Here is a 19,917-nt window from a genome sequence, read left to right as displayed (position 1 = left end):
GGGACTGCCAACACCTTTTGTCTGAGAGAGTGCCAATTAAAGTAACCATTATCCACCCTGTTTGTAGTGAATCCTAGCCAAGTAATTATGGAGTCGTGTGTGGCCATAACTACCACTTAAAGTGTGCTTGTAATGGTTTAATAGACCCAGTAATTACCACTGGGAATGGGTTTTTAGGACAAAATAATGTAAATACTGAATGTAATATTGAACAGAACTTTGTGCTGTGAAGAATTCCCCCGGGTGGGGGGTTGAACTGAAATGAACCACAGCACTGGAGGCTTTTTCAAACATTACTTTTTCCATTGGGAGAAAAACAGAATAGAATATCTCCCATATTTCCTATTCAGTTACACTGCCTTTGTAGTCAGAGCAAACACAAATAAAAGAGACGCAACAGCTTGAGTTCTGAGAAAGACTGAAGGAAAAGAGATGGTGAGAAACACACACACACACACACACACACACACACACACACACACACACACACACACACACACCCTGCATCATCATTACAACATATTCAACACTAACTGCTACTCTTCACACCACTCAAATCTGCTATGCCTGCTGCCCAAGCTCCATTCCTCACGGAGGGAGGAACTCCAGGGAACGCTTCAGCATGGTTTCTCATTCTAGCCTGGGTTATCAATAATGCATCAGCAACATCTTAAAGCAGCATCCTCTAGCAGCAGCAGCATGGCGTCATCACAGGGCATGAGTCAGCTGTGACAGCCAGGAGTCAGGCCAGAGGAGACAACACACCTCCGTAACACAACTTACTCAACTTCTACATCACCTCCGGCTGTTCAGGGAGTAGACTGATGAGGCATGATGCACATTTTGAACACTCATGTACTGTGTGATGTGAATATCAGGTGCTTTCTCCCTGACTCTAAGTCACCAACATAGAAGCCACATAAGATATTTTTGTAGCTAATTCAATTCAGGCAAGGTATTCAAATAGCTACTATATGAAATAATTTAATATGCAGGGTTTTCATCCACCAAATGTACAAAAATAAATTACCCCTGAAATGGAAATAAACTGGAAAAGTTAGGGTTAGGGTTTAAAGACAAATGTGAAAAAGGAAAAAGAGTGATGGAAAAGGGGTTTTTGGAAAAAACGATGTATTAAGCCGCAAGTCACATGATTCTCGCACAGACGGTCCAATCATGATCATATCTAAAGTTGCTTTCGATGTTATGAAATGCTGAACTCCGAGCTCGTCTGAAAAATGGCTCTGCACTGCTCTCCTAGAATTGTCTGGTGCATTCGCACCACCAGATGTATGGTGGACATCGTTGGGGTGGAAGATAGATTGCAGCCCTCAGGTGGGCCACTGCTTTGCATCTATAAACTGCAAACAGTACATCCATGAAAAGACTGAAAATGGCTGTTGAGATTAAACTGGATTTCTGGCCTAATGACTCTGATCAGTAAAAAATGCTAATAAAAAAAAAAAAAAAAACATCCAGAGCAGTAGATTACAGGAACATCAGGGAAGTCAATAATACAAAATTTAGGAAATGAAATTAGAGATGGAAACAAACAGACTGTGTTAAAATAAAAGTCACTAATATAAACAAACAGACTGTCGCTAAATAAAGGTCACTAATACCTAATAAGTTACACACAAAACTATTTCTTCACTAAAAATTACTGTCTTACATCTCTTTTTCTTTTTTTGCTGATTTGAAAAATGTTTCAATCCATGCTCCAAAAAACATGATCTGATCCAGCTGTTCTGTTGACTTGAGTTTAAGATGTTAAACTATTGAACAATCAGACTGATATTAAGATACTAAGATAATTATATCTGATTCAGCCCCATCTTTACCCTTAAGTGCAGGGTCAGCTGTTTACGTGTGATCACTGACATAGGCATGTTTAAAATGCACCAAAGAGGAATAACAGATGCCACATGTTTAGAATTACTGCATAAAATAATGCAAATAACTAACTAATGAAAAACGCGCTTGACCAAGCTTGAGATTTAATGAGATACAAAATGATGTGCAATTTATCACCATTTTTACCCTTCTAGCACCTGGTCAACTTCATTAACAGGCATTCCTTTTTAAAGTGGCGTGCAGTGTGTGTATGTGAGTGTGTGTGTGTGTTTGTGTGTGTGGGAATGTGATTAGGTTTGATGTATGTTCTCATGATGAGCCCCTGGAGGGAGGCAGGAAGCGCAGGGCTTACTTAATGAAGGCCGGAGGCATGTCTCTCTTCATAATCTGGTCTTCTGTGGTCTGCACCGTCTCCCTCCCCACCTGAGTACACCAGGAAAACAGCCTCAGTTAAATCCAAAAACAAACACAACAAAAAACCAAATTTCATTTTCTGACTATATTCCCTATGTTCAATTTTACTCACATTTGTCTTCTTACAGCATTACTTAGTAATTATGCTTTCACCAGTTTTTGCTTTGCCCAAAACATAAAGCCAAAATTTGTCCATATCATAAATGAATCATTAATATGTGTATCATAAACTCCTAGAGGAAATGCTTGTGGACAGCAGAATTGTGTTTTTTACATGAAGAATTCAGGTCAAGGCTGCAGTAGTAAAGGCAATCTGGGGCCCTCCAGCACAGTTAGGTTAAACACTCTCATGTGGAAAACCTTTAGTCCTCAAGCAGACGGACACTGCTTGTTAATGGGGTTGCTTGGAGTGGCTGTGGACAATAAGGTTCTGTGTCTTCATGGATGGGCCTAACTTTGTTCCATGGCTGCAGCCTGGGAGTCTGGGAGTCTGCCAAGAGCCACCAGGCAATCAACAAAGCCTAGTGACTCTCAGTTCATCTGCAGTTAGTAGCTACTGCTCCCATTTATTAAATATCTCTGGGGCAAAAAGCTTTTTTTAAATAACTGGAGCATGACGATATGGAGCATGACAGTATCTTTGCTATAATTCTCACACACAAATACACCATCGCTGTCAGTCAAAAAACGTGTAGTTCAATTTTTGCAGTTTTTCACTTTTTGATATCATGTGATTCGGGTAGTAGTTCTTTCCATCAGGTCAAAATGTCATGATAAATAGACCAATAGAAATGCTTAAGGTTTTCTCCTTCTCCTGGAGAACGTTTTGCATGACAGTGCTGATATTGTCCCTGTCATAGTAGAAATCAGACACCACAAGCCTTAACAAAACAATTCATAACATTAACATATTAAAATCTTTTTTACTCTGTATTGTTTGTGTTCTAGGTCATTGAACTTATAGAAATCGTATCCAGGTGCAGTTTTTGTGTAGAAGGTAAATGGTATTTCTCTTTTTAAGACACATGTAGTTAGTGCTGTCTTCAGTGCTATTTTGCTTGCAGCCCTACATTAATATACTGTAGTGTAACAGGATTTTTTCCCTAAGTAACTATGAGCCAGTACTAAAGCAGCAGTGTGGTCTCAACACATTGTATCAAGGTATCATGTAGTTGGTGTGGCGCAACAGATAACACCACTACCTGCCAGTGAGTCTTACCATGTGGGAGACTGGGGTTCGATTCCCGGTCTGGGTGACTATGCTGCACTACACCAATAAGAGTCCTTGGGCAAGACTCCTAACGCTACATTGGCCCACCTCTGTAATACCAGTAACCTTGTAAGTTGCTTTGGATAAGAGCGTCATGTAAATGTATAAAAAAAAAAAATGAACACAATCAATACAGTGTGTGCAGAATTATTAGGTAAGTTGTATTTGAGAGGATTCTTTTTATTATTAAACAACAACAACTATGTTCTCAATCAACCCAAAAGACTTATATCAAAGCTTAATATTTTTGGAAGTTGGAGTGTTTTTTTTTTTGATTTGGCTATCTTAGGAGGATATCGGTTTGTGCAGGTAACTATTACTGTGCAGAATTATTAGGCAACTTAATAAAAAACAAATATATACCCATCTCACTTGTTTTTTTCACCAGGTAAACCAATTTAACAAAATTTAGAAATAAACATTTCTGACATTCAAAAACAAAACTAAAAACAAATCAGTGATCAATATAGCCACCTTTCTTTACGATGACACTCAAAAGCCTTCCATCCATAGATTCTGTCAGTTGCTTGATCTGTTTACGATCAACATTGCGTGCAGCAGACACCACTGCCTCCCAGACACTGTTCAGAGAGGTGTACTGTTTTCCCTCCCTGTAGATCTCACATTTCATGAGGGACCACAGGTTCTCTATGGGGTTCAAATCAGGTGAACAAGGGGGCCATGTCATCATTTTCACCCTTACTGGCCATTTGCAGTATTTGGATGCATGTGATGGAGCATTGTCCTGCATGAAAATCATGTTTTTCTTGAATAATACCGACTTCTTTCTGTACCACTGCTTGAAGAAGGTGTCTTCCAGAAACTGGCAATAGGTCTGGGAGTTGAGCTTCACTCCATCCTCAACCCAAAAAGGTCCCACAAGTTTATCTTTGATGATACCAGCCCATACCAGTACCCCACCTCCACCTTGCTGGCGCCTGAGTCGGAGTGGAGCTCTCTGCCCTTTACTGATCCAGCCTCGGGTCCATCCATCTGGCCCATCAAGAGTCACTCGAGTCACTTCAGCCTTCCTTACCTTGGCCATGTCCCCGAGTATCGCACACCTTGTGCTTTTTGATACTCCAGTAATGTTGCAGCTCTGAAATATGGCAAAACTGGTGGCAAATGACATCTTGGCAGCTTCACACTTGATTTTCCTCAATTCATGGGCAGTTATTTTGCGCCTTTTTCTTAACACGTTTCTTGCGACCCTGTTGGCTATTTGCCATGAAACGCTTGATTGTTTGGTGATCACACTTCAAAAGTTTGGCAATTTCAAGACTGCTGCATCCCTCTGCAAGACATCTTACAATTTTTGGACTTTTCAGAGTCTGTCAAATCTCTCTTCTGATCCATTTTGCCAAAGGAAAGGAAGTTGCCTAATAATTAAGCACACTTTATATAGGATGTTGATGTCATTAAACCACACCCCTTCTCATTACAGAGATGCACATCACCTGATTTACTTGATTGGTAGTTGGCTTTCAAGCCTATAGAGCTTGGAGCAGGACAACATGTATAAAAAGGATGATGTGATCAAAATACTCATTTGCATTATAATTCTGCACACAGTGTAGATCAACCCTGATAGCCAAGGAGAACTGGAATTAAATCACATTGGCCCTCATTAACTTTATCTGGCTCAGTATAAGAGCTAGACCAAGGGATGCACAGGCACCACATGACGCTCCACTGATCTGCTCTTTTCCACATGTCAATTACAGAAGGCAGGCAAACTTTGAAACTCTGCAAGCTCCAGAGGCTAGAAGAGCAAGAGGTCACCATCCACCCTCAGCAAATCACAGAGTAGTAGAGGAACAGGAATCCAATTAAACAGAGAAGACAGGGCCATTGCACTGGCATGTGACCAAGAGATTTAGCACATGAAAGGCTAAAGAGAACATATACAATGATGACTCTTCAAAATGAAGGTGCTACAAAGGGTTCTTTGAGCAATATAAGGTTCTTTAAGGAATCATTTTTTGGGTTTTCTGGCATCACTCAAATTTCTTTTTTTTTTAAGAGTGCAGATCCCTAATGTGCCGCCCAGAATAAATCTGATCCAGCTACGAATGGACTTCACAAGACCTCTGAAGATATGCTGATGTGGATCACATCAATGAGCCTTGAGTGCGCATGACCCTGACACTAGCACACAGGTTGACCTTCCATGGAAGACTTTTGTTAGGTATTGACCACTGCATACCTGAAATACCCCAGAAGACCTGTCTGATTGTTTTGGAGATGCTCTGACCCAGATGTCCAGCCATCACAACTTGGCCCTTGTCAAAGTGGCCCAGATCCCTACACATCCCTACACCCATTTTTTCTTCTCCCAACACATCAACTTCAAGACCTGACTGTTCACTCACTGTCTAATATATCCACCCCTTGCCAGAGAAGTGTTATCCACGTCACTTGTCAGTGGGTTTAATGTTATGTCTGATCAGTGTAAATAACCTTATAATATAAGTCCAGCTAGGCTTAACTAGGCTAATGGAGGTCAGGTAGGCCCCTATACCAGGGAGCATGCCAATCAGGGCACACACACACAAAGTGCTGGTGAGTGAATGGAGGTGGACAGAGGCCAACCCAAACAGCAGTACAGCTCAACACAAAAAGGAATGCAGCTCCACTGGCTTGGCACAGACACTCCACAGTATCAGCAAAGCCTTGACGAGATCATTCAGCTCGGGTGTCAGTCAACTGGATGTGACCAGCTCAAATAAACACAACTCCAGCTCTTATTCCAGTTAAATAGTGTAAGATCAGGAAGAACCAGAATGCTGGAGAGGTGTGTGTGTGTTTTCTGACAAATTTCAGCATTTAGCACTCAACACTCATTTCATCTGTATCTGCAGGTCTTCTTTGTAACACCATACCCACCTAACGGCTGAAGTCATGTCTCAAAGTGAGGCTGCAGTTGAGGTTGAGAGACCTTAGTATCACTGATATACGAAGACTCCTCTTCAGTGCTCAGTCATACACATTCGAGACCGTCTGAGCAGACTATTCTGAAATGCCACCACTTACATTTATTAACATTCAATTAAAAGATACTTTTTAATACATTTTCTTACAAACTCTAGGCTCATACCTAGGGATGCCTTGATCAGATTATTCGGCCCCTTACCCTGATCCGATCGAGTTATATATCATAAATAAATCGAGTTAAATAAATCGATGTTAAATATCAGCCGACACAGAGCCGATCTTTGTGTTTGTATTCAGATGTGCTGCTGATTAATACTGTAACTTTGTTCAGTAACAGTTTCTATAATACACTGATTCAGCTCCCACTTCCTTTAAAACACTGCGGTCAAGTCACTTTGCGCGTTTGTGTGTAGTGGTACACGCTCTAGACTGATTGGTTTGTTGACTACTGATGTGAAATAACTGTTTTTTAGCCACCCCTTGGTTCTGAATGTGCTGTTCGGTGCTGGTTTAAAAACCAAGAAACAAGTGCACTTCTCCTGCCGGTAAAAAAAAAAAAAAAAAAACACTTCTGCGATAGTTTCATAATAGTTCCACACTGCAGGCTCTAAACTCTTATTTATTAACCTTCTGAGAACGGCCATACTGACACTGGCTGGAAATAATGTCCGCTAATGGCGCCTTAAGGACACCAGATGGTGCTCTGGTTAAAACATCCCCACTCACAGCTCAGCTGTTTCCACTATTTTTCAGTGTATTTTCATTCTTCAACAGTGAAGACTGAAAATACTTGAACTTGGAAGTAGCTGAGGAAGGCTGTGTTTCTCGACCTTTATGTCTCTGAAGGCTTGTAGTAGGCTTTGTGGGATCCTTCAGATTTGGCATTTTTCTATCAAGTGGAGTTTTTTTTAAGCTTGTTCTTTACACTAATCTCATTTACAAAAATGATTCTTAAAATGTTATATCATGATATTTAAAGACATTATCACAATAGATGCCATCCGTCACAATATTTTTCATACAAAATTCATCAGTAGCTGCAGATCCAAAAACAGCTTTCCAAATACTCTCCTATACTTAGTGCTTTTTATTAATTTTTTGAATCATCCAACCAGGACTAATTACACTCTCTGTAACGAAAGGTGCAGTTGGTCAGTGTTCTCATATTGTCCACCCCTACTTTAGAGCAGTAGACCAAATGTGCTGATGTACTGTCCCCTTAAAAACATACTACCCCCTGACTCCGCATTATTCAGCCTGCAACATGGAAGCAACATTTTGCATTGTTACTACAGTGTGTTTCACTTTGCAACATGCAAATGAACCAATATAACATCACTGGATGATTTTATTGTCAGTATTTCAATAATACAGGAGGGTTGTTACCTGATTTAAAAAAAAACAGTTCACTGATAAGCTTTTGACGGCATGACATTTTGCTACCACAATATTTAGCAGCAGAAATGCAATCTGGTATTTTGTCCATATCGTGCACCACTATTCTCCACCCATCTGCAGTATTCTAATGCAGTGGAACCCAGGAAGGCCCTGCTTAGGGGGCCTCCACCTTACCCATCCCCAGAGACACTGGACCCAGCGACCACATTCCGGGCAGCTATTCTTAGCCCATCGTACCCTCGATCTGTTAGCATGGAGATAACTAGGAACCTCTGTCACTTTAGCCGGACCTATTCCTAAAGCCATCACAGGGAACACACAGGGATCTATCCATGAAGAAAAAAACAGGCATTTAACTATGGAATGCTTTGCAGTGTTGGTAAAATGTGCCCAAATACTGCAAAACACACAAAGCACTAAACCTCTACACAGTGTTAGCATGCATTACAAAAGGCCAAACAGCCCTGCAGCAGAGAAGACAAACAAGCAAATGATGATCAAGCAATCACACTGGTGATGACTCTTATTCTCTTCCTGCTGATTGATCCCCTTACAGTGAACATGTGTGTGTTTGCGAGGCTCTGAGTGGTAATGAGCGGAGCAGATGTTCACTCCCATGGGTCTCCTGTTTAAAAGCAGGACTGGCACGCTGACAGGACCACCAGCCCATGTTTTACACACACCATCTCTGTTTGTGCCATTTGGCAGGTCAGCTGTATTTATATGTCAGACACTTAAATGCTCCAAATAGAGCGCTGGTTCTGGCACTGATGATGAGCTGTAGATACTGTAAACTGTAGATACTGACAGATACTGAAAAAAACTGTACTACTGTACTACTGCTGAAAGTGCAGGTGAATGTGAGTCAGTCTATTAACACTAATCAGCCTGTAAAACGTCAAATGGCCTAACAAAGTTCACTCATATGTCCACTCATATTTCTAGCCTGAGGTCAGATGTCACAAGACCACTACCCTTGAAAGTGGTAATGGTCTTGTGTCAGTCACTTGCCTTGTTTTCAGACCACACTAAACATTTTGACACATGCTCTGCCACCTGCTCTGATAGTGAATAAGCAGATAATCAGTGCTGAAGACCATGAGCACCCATTCGTGAAGAGATTTGTTTTCACTGCAGCAAAGCCCTCTCAAGTGCACATAAGTCCCTGAGCACACACAACACAGTGCAGAGGATGTCCTGTGCTGAACCAGGGGTCATGAATGTAATAATCTGATCAGCATTTATGGGCAACTTTCTTCTGGAGCTTCCGAGAATGATTACGACTGCGTTCGAGAAAAGATTGTGATTGGACGGTGGTTGCATTTCAGTGGCATCATTCCTTTACACTAGGCATGGGTGACAAGGTTATGCAGTGCTGGGTGGTATGACCAAACATTTGCATCACAGTAATATTTTTTATTATTCTGGCAGCTTCATTAAATATTAGGGTAGTGTTCTTTTTTCTTGTATATGCCAAAAACTATCTCTGCTTCCTTTTAAAATAAAGAATATTAAGTTTTAAATACTATAAATAAATAACTATATTAAATAACTTAAAAAACTAAAGTAAAAAAGATATTTCTAGTGTTAATGTTCTAGTGCACAAGAAACTAGCTTGAAATAAATTCACAATAAGTAATCCTTTAGGCCAAAGTATTCAAGCATTAAAAGGGTTCTTTAAGGCTGGGCGATATGATAAAAATACTACATTATGATATTTAAAAGACATTTTTCATGATACACAAGACACATAATCCTAGACTAAATACATTAGTAACAACAAACTCTTAAAAACTGCTATTCAGAGACTCTCCCGTACTGAGTACAGTGGTTTTTACTCAACATCTGCTGTTCATCATCTAATTAAACCAGCCTAATTACACTGTCGGTACTGAAAAGTGTTTATTAAGCACTAACAATATTCTCGATATGCTTAGAAAAGCATATTGTTATCACAATAACAAAATTTATCACAATATGATAAAATATCATCATATTGCCCAGCTCTAGATCCCAAAGTTGGGAACAGTGTGGGAAAAATCATATCACAGTATATTTAAATTCTCTTTTAGAACCTATTAGACACAGTAATCCTTTCGTTGTAAGGTTAACAGTGACATATCTAACCACAAATACACAAATTAAATATTAAATAATTTTGTTCTGCATTTTTTGGGAACATCATAAGATCATAGTAGTAAACAGTATACTGAATGAACCGGTATATTGCTCACAACTAACGCGTTGTAATCGGATATCAATGATTACTGACATGCAGCCTAATGACTATGCTACAAAGGAGATGGAGAACTACAGAGAATTAGTCCCGATGGTTCAGATGAGTTGTAACATGAATTTACACAGGCATTTACATCTCATTTCTCTTAATAAGTAGCTACAGGTGAACTTAAAGAAGAACAACCCCAAAAACGCTCAAGGAGTAACATTCAAGTAAAAAATGAGGAAACAATGTACCATAATATCATTTACAAGAATTCTACAGATAATCATTTTTGTCTTAATTGATGTTTTTTTGCCCAAGCCTACTTTACACTGCAAATGCAAAGAGAGTAATATGAAAACATGCTGTGATATTGCCAAGATGTCAGTGCTGCTGTTCCTTGAAGGCTTAAACTATGAGCGCGACCACTTGTAGACGAGTGCTCAGAAGACACCTGCTCTATCAGATGACTATACTATGTTTATAAGCTTGTTGCTAGGTAGTCTGAATCTACTTTGATAGAAAATATGCATAGGTCTTCACAGCTGCTCAAATACACTACACTATGTCTGAATGTCAAAAATCAGAGCAGGACAAAAGAGCAATCACAGCCTTTAATAAGGGCAAGATTAGAGCTGATTTAAGTGCTCTTGACAGTGATTGGCATTCAGTCAGCGTTTGAAGACAGCGAGCAGCTCTGCCAGTTGGACACCCAAGGGAAGGTCATTCCACCATCCTGGTGCGAGGAGAGAGAAAAGTCCAGATCAGGGGTGCACAACTCCAGTTTTGGAAGGCCGGTCTCCAGCAAAGTTTGGTAGTTGCCCCACTCAAGCGCACACATTTTGCCTGGTAATTAACTAATTAATTGAATCAAGTGTGTTTGAGTAGGACAGCTATGCCAAACTTTGCTGGAGGCCCCTTCACGACTGGAGTTGTGCACCCCTATATATATATATATATATATATATATATATATATACGTCCATGAGCAGAGGGGGAATTCTCTAACAGCCCTGGTCTCAATCAAAAAGCCTGGTCTCCTTAAGCTCTCAGCCACCGAATGTCTGTTTACTCTAAAGCTGCAAAAAGCATTTCTCAGCGATTACTCCAACCTCCTTGAAGATGCACAACACTTCCTTTAAAGGAATACGCCTTGCATAACAGTGGTCCATAAAAGGTCCCCCACAACCTTGTTTACATGCCCATTGCTCACGCCAAAGTTTCTGGCAATAAAAAACAGGGTGCAAAGAGAGTGACAGAGGTCAATGATGGATTGATTGTTTTTAATGCATAATTGATGTAAATGCACATGCTGTAGAGCCATGGCGAGTTGCAGCCTCACTAAAAGGCCGTTTGATCCTAAGCTGTGCACTTGCTGTGCTGTGATAATGGATTCAGAGGGAGCAGTCGAGGTCACCAGCTGCTCTTTCCCCAGTCGATCGCCCTCCTGTCAGATATCATTAAGCACTATCCAGCCACTTTCGGCAAGTGAAACCTAAGAGCAACAGACACTCCTACAGCACACACTACTTCTCACACACAAGTGCAAAAGCAGACAATATGTAGCTGAAAATAGTCTACACTGGTGTTGCACAACGTATCAATGCAGTTTCAGTACTGCAAGGTCACACTAACGTTTTAACGTGACCTATATCCGCCATTTGCCTGAAGCGTTCACGCTCCTAAATGGACCACTGAAAACCTCACACACATATCGGACATGTATTGGATTTCAATGTATGAAAGGCTATGTTCAGACTGCCAGCCCAAATTCAGATTTTTTTGTATATCTAGATTGTATGCAGATTGATTTTTAATAGTAGGGGATGGCAAAAAAACTAATCTGATTTTAGTAAATTTGTGGTGGTTTGAAATGCGATCCCAATCGGATTTGATCAGATGCGTCTCCTTTTGCGTCACTCGCAACACGACCGTGTCCAATCCAGAGCGACCTCCATCTCTCCTGCTTTTGCGTTTAAAAAAGCAGCTTGTTAGGGCCTGCATCGCTAACTACAGCAAGCCTTGCAGATAGGTTTGTGATCTGATCACTTGCAAACAACAGTGGGGACAGTCATCTCGCCAGATCTGATTTCAGAAACAAATCTGATTTGCCTTCAGTCTGAACACAGCCATAGCTTTCACAATTGTGTCTCTCTCTTTCCCTGACGCTCCTTCTACAGGTGCACCCGATTTGCCATGTGAATCAGATGAGGACCACTGACCAATGTGAGTCCTGGCTGAAGTAGTTAGGGGAGGAGTCAACTCTTTAAAGACAGGAGCCAAGCTGGCTGAAAGGATTGCTCTTGCAGGCTGTGGTTTTAGTGCTGATGTCAGGACTGCTCAGTTTGGGAGCTTTACCGGTACACTTAACTTTACAGGAGATTGTATATCTTGTGTTGGGAGTATGCTTATGTTTAGTCCACTTTGCAGTCACACTCCCTGTCTGTTCATAGGGAGAGACTTTTGTTTTGTGCTACCTGGGGTTTCAGACTGGTAAGAGATGCATGTGTATTCCTGTCCAGAGAAGTTTAGAATAGTAGGCTTCATGAATGTGACAAATCCTAAATGTGGCTTTGTTCTATTCTTTGGATCTATCCATGGTTTGGTTCTCCCAGTGTGGTACTCAATAATGCTGCAGTTTTGTGTGATGTGTACTTCTAATAAAGTGGCTCTCACCCAGTCCTCACCCCTTTCCCTGTTTTATTGGCCTTAAATGTCATGTTAATGTCAATACCTAGCCTGAAAGTGGGGTTGTAACACTATGCTAATGCTGTGGCTAGACTTGTTGAGCCATTGGTGCCTATCTTTAACTCAGCTCTTATTGTGTTAATCTTAGTCTTAGCCTGCAATAAGAGCCTTGTTTTGTGGTCAAATCCTCATGTGAATTGGTGTGTCAAACTGTCTGGACATTTTTCACCCTGACCAAAGTCTGTGTTTAGTGAACAATTTTAAAATGCATGAATGTGTCATGTCAAAATTGGGCTCCACTAAAGCTTATTGCTCTGTTTGGATGTGCTGAACAAAATGAAATGGATTAAAATGGTTAGAAAAAGGTACAACTTCACACGGAGAGAGGTGTTGAAAGCTTTGGGAGGAGTGCAACAGATTTCAATAGGAATTTCTAGTTTTAAAAGGGCATTTGCATAAAACTTCATCACAAGGTGTCTTGCAAATAGGAAAATGCAGACAATCCAGTCTATAAAACAAGCATCATGGATGCCTTCCTGCTAAATATTCTAAATGAAACCTAAGCAATCAGCTGCTTTTTCTACCAGCAATCCCATTCGTCAGTTCTGGGGTTTTTTTCTGATTTCATACAGCTTAAAAAAATGTCACTGAAAAATCCAATTTGCATGTTTTCCAGTGTTTTACAATCAGACAAGACCTGTTTGAAGTTTTCTTTCAACTTCAGATGTCTATTAGGTGAAATAGTCTTTGTGATAGACCTTCATTACTTTGTAGCTTCTAGAATCATAAACTTGTCAAATTTGTCTTTAAGACTACTAAACCATCTGGTGTAACATTAATGTAGGGATGCAAATGGATAAGCACATAAAAAGCATATTAACAAATGAAGATTTGAAAGCCGAAACGGAGAAGTGGGCTGAAAAAAATGTGAGCGAGGAGATAATCGGCTTCACGCAGCGGCGGAAGCCCAACAGCGAGAGCAGAATCATGATGAACGAGGAGAAGATGACACCAGGCTGCTTGGCGGAAATCCAGCTGCATGTGTAGAAGGCTACCAACTACAGACGTATCCTGCTGGCATGAACCGAACCATGTCATCTGTACCCGCCTGCAGGACGCGTTCTGATCTATTGCTGACTTTGGAGCTGATTTTACCTTCCCAAACAAAACTGTAGGTAGCTGCTTGCCTTTTTTGACAAACAAGGATGCAGTCTTTCTCCATCTAGTCCAGAAGTGGCTGTTTACCTCATTTATATTTATTTATATATATAGAACTTATTTATATTTATCAGACATCAGTGATTTGTCATGATCTTAATACTGCACCCTGTGTATCCAAGAATGGGAATCATCTAAAAGATTAATTTTTCTTCATAAAGTCAAAGCTGCCCTACTAAATCTTACTAAATATGACTTGACAACACTTACGGTGGTTTTGTCATTTGTGGTGGACCACTGCCCAGAACAGTGCCCATGTGTTTTTTCCTCAGGTGCTGTGGTAGGCCATCAACACTTTGCTAAGTGTAAAACCACCTTTTTGTTTCATTCAAATTCTAAACATTCAACGCCTTGGGTCTTTGGAAACTTTTAGAAACCTCTTTCATGACAGAGTCAGACTCTACTGCAGCCGCCAGCTGTCTTTATTAAAATAAATATTTTAACATTAAAATCATAATTTCTTTGACTATGAATGGAACCAAAAACGCCTACCAAAAGACCTAGCACTGAGAATGGTGCCAACAGGTTCATGTTGATCTGCTCTAGAGTGTCCTATTCTATTGGTAATACTTCTCTACAGTAACCAGACAAGCTGTGTGTGGGTGAATGTGCACACCTGTGTCAGCAATGGGTGCAACCTGAAGTAGCTGCATTCGTTAGAAGGGGTGTCCACAAACATTTGGAAGTATAGCCTATATGTCCTCAGCCACTCCTTCCTATTGTAGCTTGAGCTCTGAGCACTGTATTAAAAAAGCTAAATCAGGGTAATTTTATTATAAATAAATAATTAATTTAATTCAATTAATTTAATACTAATTAATGCGTCCTCAGCAACAGCGTCCTTTTGGTCACCGAGAGTGGACAGAAAGGGTGTAAACACTGGAGACGGAGTTAAAAGTAATGGGTGACTGCATCAAATAGTAAGAGTTAAAAACAAACTAGCAACAGTTCAGATATAGTCTTGCGCCGCTGGCAAGCCTCCAAGCGAATCCGACAGCTTAACTGCCAGTGATGTAAGCACCACTTTCGGACAAAAGGGGGGATGGGGTGGGTGTGGATCTTTAGCCCCCTATACCCTGTCTTCACACTTTGCCTGCTGGAACTTGGCGACAGACTTGGCGAAGGAGGCAGACAGAGACACGTAGACCATGTTCCGTGCCAGACCCTTGCCTGGTCCATAGGGTTCTCTTCTTCATATGCCATAAAAAGCGCACTTGGAGAAGACAGGGTGGACAAGCGTCAAGAGTTGCTCTGAAAAAAAGCCCTTATGAAGCCATGAAGACACAAGCGTCTGGTTACCTGTTCCTCTGGGAGCACATGCTGTCCTGACTACATGCTCTGATAAACAGCAATAGGGGTTAACTGAAGAATGCAATCCACAATGAGCCTAGACTGAGACTACAGGCAAGGAGAAACTTGAATTACAGGCTTGTTCATCTGAATGTTAATTATTAATAAATAAACGTTTGCTGTAGTTTTCTAGACGTAGCTTGACATAGCTTTGGTGTTCAGACTAATTTTAAGCCAGCTAAACACTGGGCCTTGTTTTCAAATGCTTGGCCAGTACATGTTACATTTCAGCTTCAGGCGGAACAGGTGCCCCATGGTTGGGGGGATGGGGAGGGGTGGGAACGAAGTGTGTCTCCTATAAAGACGCTGACGCCTGAGACTTTCTCTCCCAGGCAGGGAGTCACTTTCCCGGCACCATGAACCACCTTCGCTAACCAGTCACTGTGAGCCTGTGTTACTTCCCAGTCAGGGGAGGCCTATTTATTCCTTCCGGTAAAAAATGCCTGCTCCTTGTTAGTGACTTAGACACCTAGATTAAGTACATTTCCTCCTAGTTAGGTAATTATTGACAGGAGCTAATTATGCCGCTGTAGAGCACCATGGAGCATCAAGAAGGAAGGAAGCCAAAACACTGAAGAAAGCAGAAAAGTGTCATTACTTCCTTCTCATGCTGGGACTTTGTCAGATTATGATGGCTTTGGAAGCCAGTGGTAAAAAAAAATATTTTGAAATGTTTGAAATTTGATACCTTGAACTTATTTTAAGCAACCTCATGATAAACTCCTAACCATATATTTGAGACAGTTTCACCATGTATTCCCTAAAAAAAGACACTTCCATCACTTATCAATAAGTAAACACTGAGTAACTCAAGCAGTCTAACTAGTCTGTCCCATCCCAGAACCCATTCTCAGCCATTGCAGCTTCATTGAGAAGGTTTTTCCCCAACATATTTCACCATATAATTATTTTTAGCAGCAGAGAACATCACCACTGTTTCATGAAAACCAGTTTTCATTTTTTTTTCACATTACGTGAATCTGGTATTTGTTCTTTACACTGTTTCAAAATATCACAAAGAATGGACCAGTGGAAATTCTCCAAAATGACCTGGAATAAAAAAAGACTTCCAATTAAAGTTAAGGAAAGTTAAAGTTTCCTTCTACTGTAAAGTAAAGCCATTTTGGAGATGACAGCAAAGATATAATTGTTGTATGCACCTGCACAGTAAAGCATACAATTGATCAAGAACCAAAATGTCACTGAACACAGTCGGGCTGCACGGTGTTAAAAAAAGACATTGCAATATTTTGTTGTTCTGCAATATTATATATATATATATATATATATATATATATATATATATATATATATATATATATATATATAGCGAGATTAAAAAATACAGGAATTGTCACCAGATTTCTCTAGGAGCCAATGATCCCACCTGTCATGATATAATAATAAACGCTGTGTGTCCAAGATCAGAATTAAATAAATGATATTGGGTAGATATAATCTGCCTCTGGTAGATACATCATGGAAAAAAAATCTTTCTTTTGTATTAAGCAAGCTGGAGCATGATGGGTTTCATTTAATTTGACATCCTGCAATGTGACTACTGTGCATTCACACATTGCGATGGTGATGCTGAAACGATATACAGTATTGTGCAGCCCTAGAACACAGTGTTGAATGTGTACTTACAGAAATACGGTATGACTTAGTACAGATGTAACAATAACAATAGTTAGTGCTCAGGGTGGAGATATGGAAGTATTCCTAAAAGAGCATTAAGCAGTGTAGCGGGAAAGACAGCGTCCAAGACTGCATGAGTGTTTTAAGAGTCATTATTATGGCATTTGTTTATATGGAGCTGCTTTAGAAATAACAGTACGAACTATGTTGATAAATGCTTCTTAATGAGTCTTATGTAATGATTCCTTTTTTGTTGGGGCTCACAATCTTACACTACACAATTAATCAGAGAAGTAAGCCCCATAATAGTCAAAGCAATACAGTATTACTTATTATGTCTATACTGTTGGACTGTGGTAATCATTTAATTTTTCTAATTTTCTTTGTTTTAGTGTTCTTCAGTTCTATATCCGGTCCCCAATCAACAGATCATCTCGTCCCAGCCGATCTGAACAGGGAAAGAAAAGGCTTGAACACCTGAAATCTGTCAACTGCATCTTTTCTGAACATCTGCCTAAGCAGTACAACCGAGCATCTCGACTTGCTCAGGGGAAATCGTTCATCGCAAGACTCCAGATTCCACACCAGCTGGAGTGGGAGTTGCCAGCATGCGAGAGAGACGGACCCTGCCATCCTTCACAGCCTCTGAGAACTGAGCTAGCCCTTTCTCTCAGTACTAAATCACTAGCCTCATAGTAAAAGAGACACATGCTAGTTAGCCTACATTTTATGCACTGCTCTTTCCATCATTACGCAGTTTAGAACATTAATAAGGCCCATTCATAAAAAAGAGCAGCCAGACAGACAAAAAGTTCTGCCACTATGAAAGCTGGTGGACTGAATTCTGGTCCTGAATAATGGAGATCTTTAGGGACCTTTATTTCTACAATAAAACAACAGTGCTGCTGCCGTTTGTGGTTGTAATACAGTAGTAGCTCCATTTCACATGGTTTTGTCAGCAATAATGGCCAACTCAGAAATAAGTAGCCCAATAAGTGGTCCTTTATGTGGTTGTGTTAAGCGAAGAGCAACTTGAAGAAGCTGATAACCTGGATGCAGGCATCCTCAGACCACTCTGCTCACACTATCTTCACCAGTTGAAGTGCACTTGATATACAATGATAGCTTAAAGACGCAACAAACAAGCCCATTCTTTAAGACTAACCACAGAAAGGAGCATCTAACCCATCCAGGGCTTAAAACAGGTGAGCTAAAATTAGCCATTTAAACAATGGATCACTGTTTTAAGTAGTCACAGTGCATCTCACTGGGTTTAGAAGGAAAGGAGAGAATACCAGCACAGTGTGTCTTGTTACTGTGGAAGCAACAAGCAAAGTGGTCTTGAAGTTTGTTGGATTAATGATTTTGTTTTGAAGCTTTTTGGAACAAGGAGCTGAATATCTATCAGTGCTCTGAACAGATGAAGTCACAGGCCTGGCCTTCATTTTCCAATAGCGTCACATTTAAGCACTTAATTTAAGGCCCATCCTGAGTCTAATACTTACAACATGCTTAACACTTTGAACAACGCTGTATGATAGTAGCATGACAGCATTTTTTAAAACTCTGGGCCTGACTGTTTCTGCCCAGCCACAAAACCTAAACCCAGGGTTTAGTGACTAAAAAAGACCAGTGGCATCCTCCTGTATCTCTTTAGCCCACTCTGGGGTGAGACCATTGATCTCTTTGATAATGACGTTATATACTGGGGAAAAGAAAAAAAAAAAAAAAAAAAAAAGAAAAATCACATGAGGTTGTTATTATGGCACCATCAGTGGCCGGGGGTTATAAAGCTGCCATCACTTCACTCTGAATAGAGAGTGAATCCCTGGGAATCCCTCTGCTATTGTGGCCCACTCCAAACAAGAGTGAACCCCTGACAGAGTGCAACATCGACGTCTGACACCATGGGCAAAACACTGGCAGCCTAGTTCTAGCAGCCTTTCCTCCCACAGTCAACTTATTGACAGTATTGTCGCTGTCAGGCAAAAACCTTGTATCTCCAAAGTTGCCACTTTTCAGGAGAATGAACAACTTTCTTAGCATTCAGTGAAAGTCAGTGCAAATGGAATTGATCGATAAGTCATTTTGCACCATTTCTATTGGTCCATTTATCATGAAATTTAGGCACGATACACAAATGGCAGAACAAAATTATGTCAAAAATGAAAAACTGCAACTATATATATATATATATATATATATATATATATATATATATATATATGAGAGCTATGATATGTTCATTTATATTGTAATGTAGGCTTTACCCTTTCCCACTACTTGAGAAGATGATGGCTCTTCTAAATCCCACTTTTAAATGTAGATGCATTAAAATGTAGGATGTTGCAGGATAGTGACATGTTATATGTTTTGATGTTTGGCATAACTTGTGTTGCACAACGTACAAAAAAGTTTCCCCTGAACAGAAACAAAAAAATGCACGTTTTTTGAAGCTAGGCAATAAAGCACGATGCAAAACGAAGACTGGAGCATGTCTACACACAGATACAGAAGGAATCACGACTCGGTTCAGCAGAGACTCTCTCACCCGCACAAGGTTGCTGACGGCCGCTTGCACAGCAGCCACGGGCCCCGTCAGATCAGGGATGGCTTTGCCGTCAACTTCGCCCTCCTCGTGCATGATGACCAGGTGGGATATCTGCTGAGCCACCGGCTCCAGAATACTCTCTATCGTCTTCGTGTGAAACACCGGCATCGCGGAGTCCGACTGTCCTCAGCTCAAGCAGGGGGAAAAAAACGAAGGGGGCACGTGCGCGCACCTAGACAGTCCCTCTCTCTCCTCTCGTTCTCTCGCTCGCTCTTCAAGGGTGACCCAAGCCAAGCTGGAAGTCCCACGGCTGCTCGCCCTCATGCGCTGAAGTCCCCCGGGCGCTCTGCCACTGAGCCTCGGCTTTCTGAGGCGAGCCGA

General features: G+C 40.7%; 1 protein-coding gene across 2 annotated transcripts in view; it reads right to left on the bottom strand.

The window, feature by feature from the left end:
* vcla (vinculin a) overlaps nt 1-19,877 on the bottom strand; it is a 52,922-nt gene extending 33,045 nt beyond the window's left edge. For both annotated transcript variants that reach the window (XM_072678177.1, XM_072678175.1), the window contains exons 1-2: nt 19,537-19,877; nt 2,207-2,277 (exon numbers count right to left, since the gene is read on the bottom strand). In XM_072678177.1, the coding sequence (XP_072534278.1) occupies nt 2,207-2,277; nt 19,537-19,704 (239 nt within the window). In that variant the 5' untranslated portion in view covers nt 19,705-19,877. The remainder of the gene's footprint in view (nt 1-2,206; nt 2,278-19,536) is intronic.
* Between the last annotated feature and the right edge of the window lie 40 nt (nt 19,878-19,917).

Source organism: Salminus brasiliensis, chromosome 4 (genome assembly GCF_030463535.1).
Source record: "Salminus brasiliensis chromosome 4, fSalBra1.hap2, whole genome shotgun sequence".
Lineage (NCBI taxonomy): Eukaryota > Metazoa > Chordata > Actinopteri > Characiformes > Bryconidae > Salminus > Salminus brasiliensis.
This window is presented reverse-complemented; position numbering and strand designations above follow the sequence as displayed.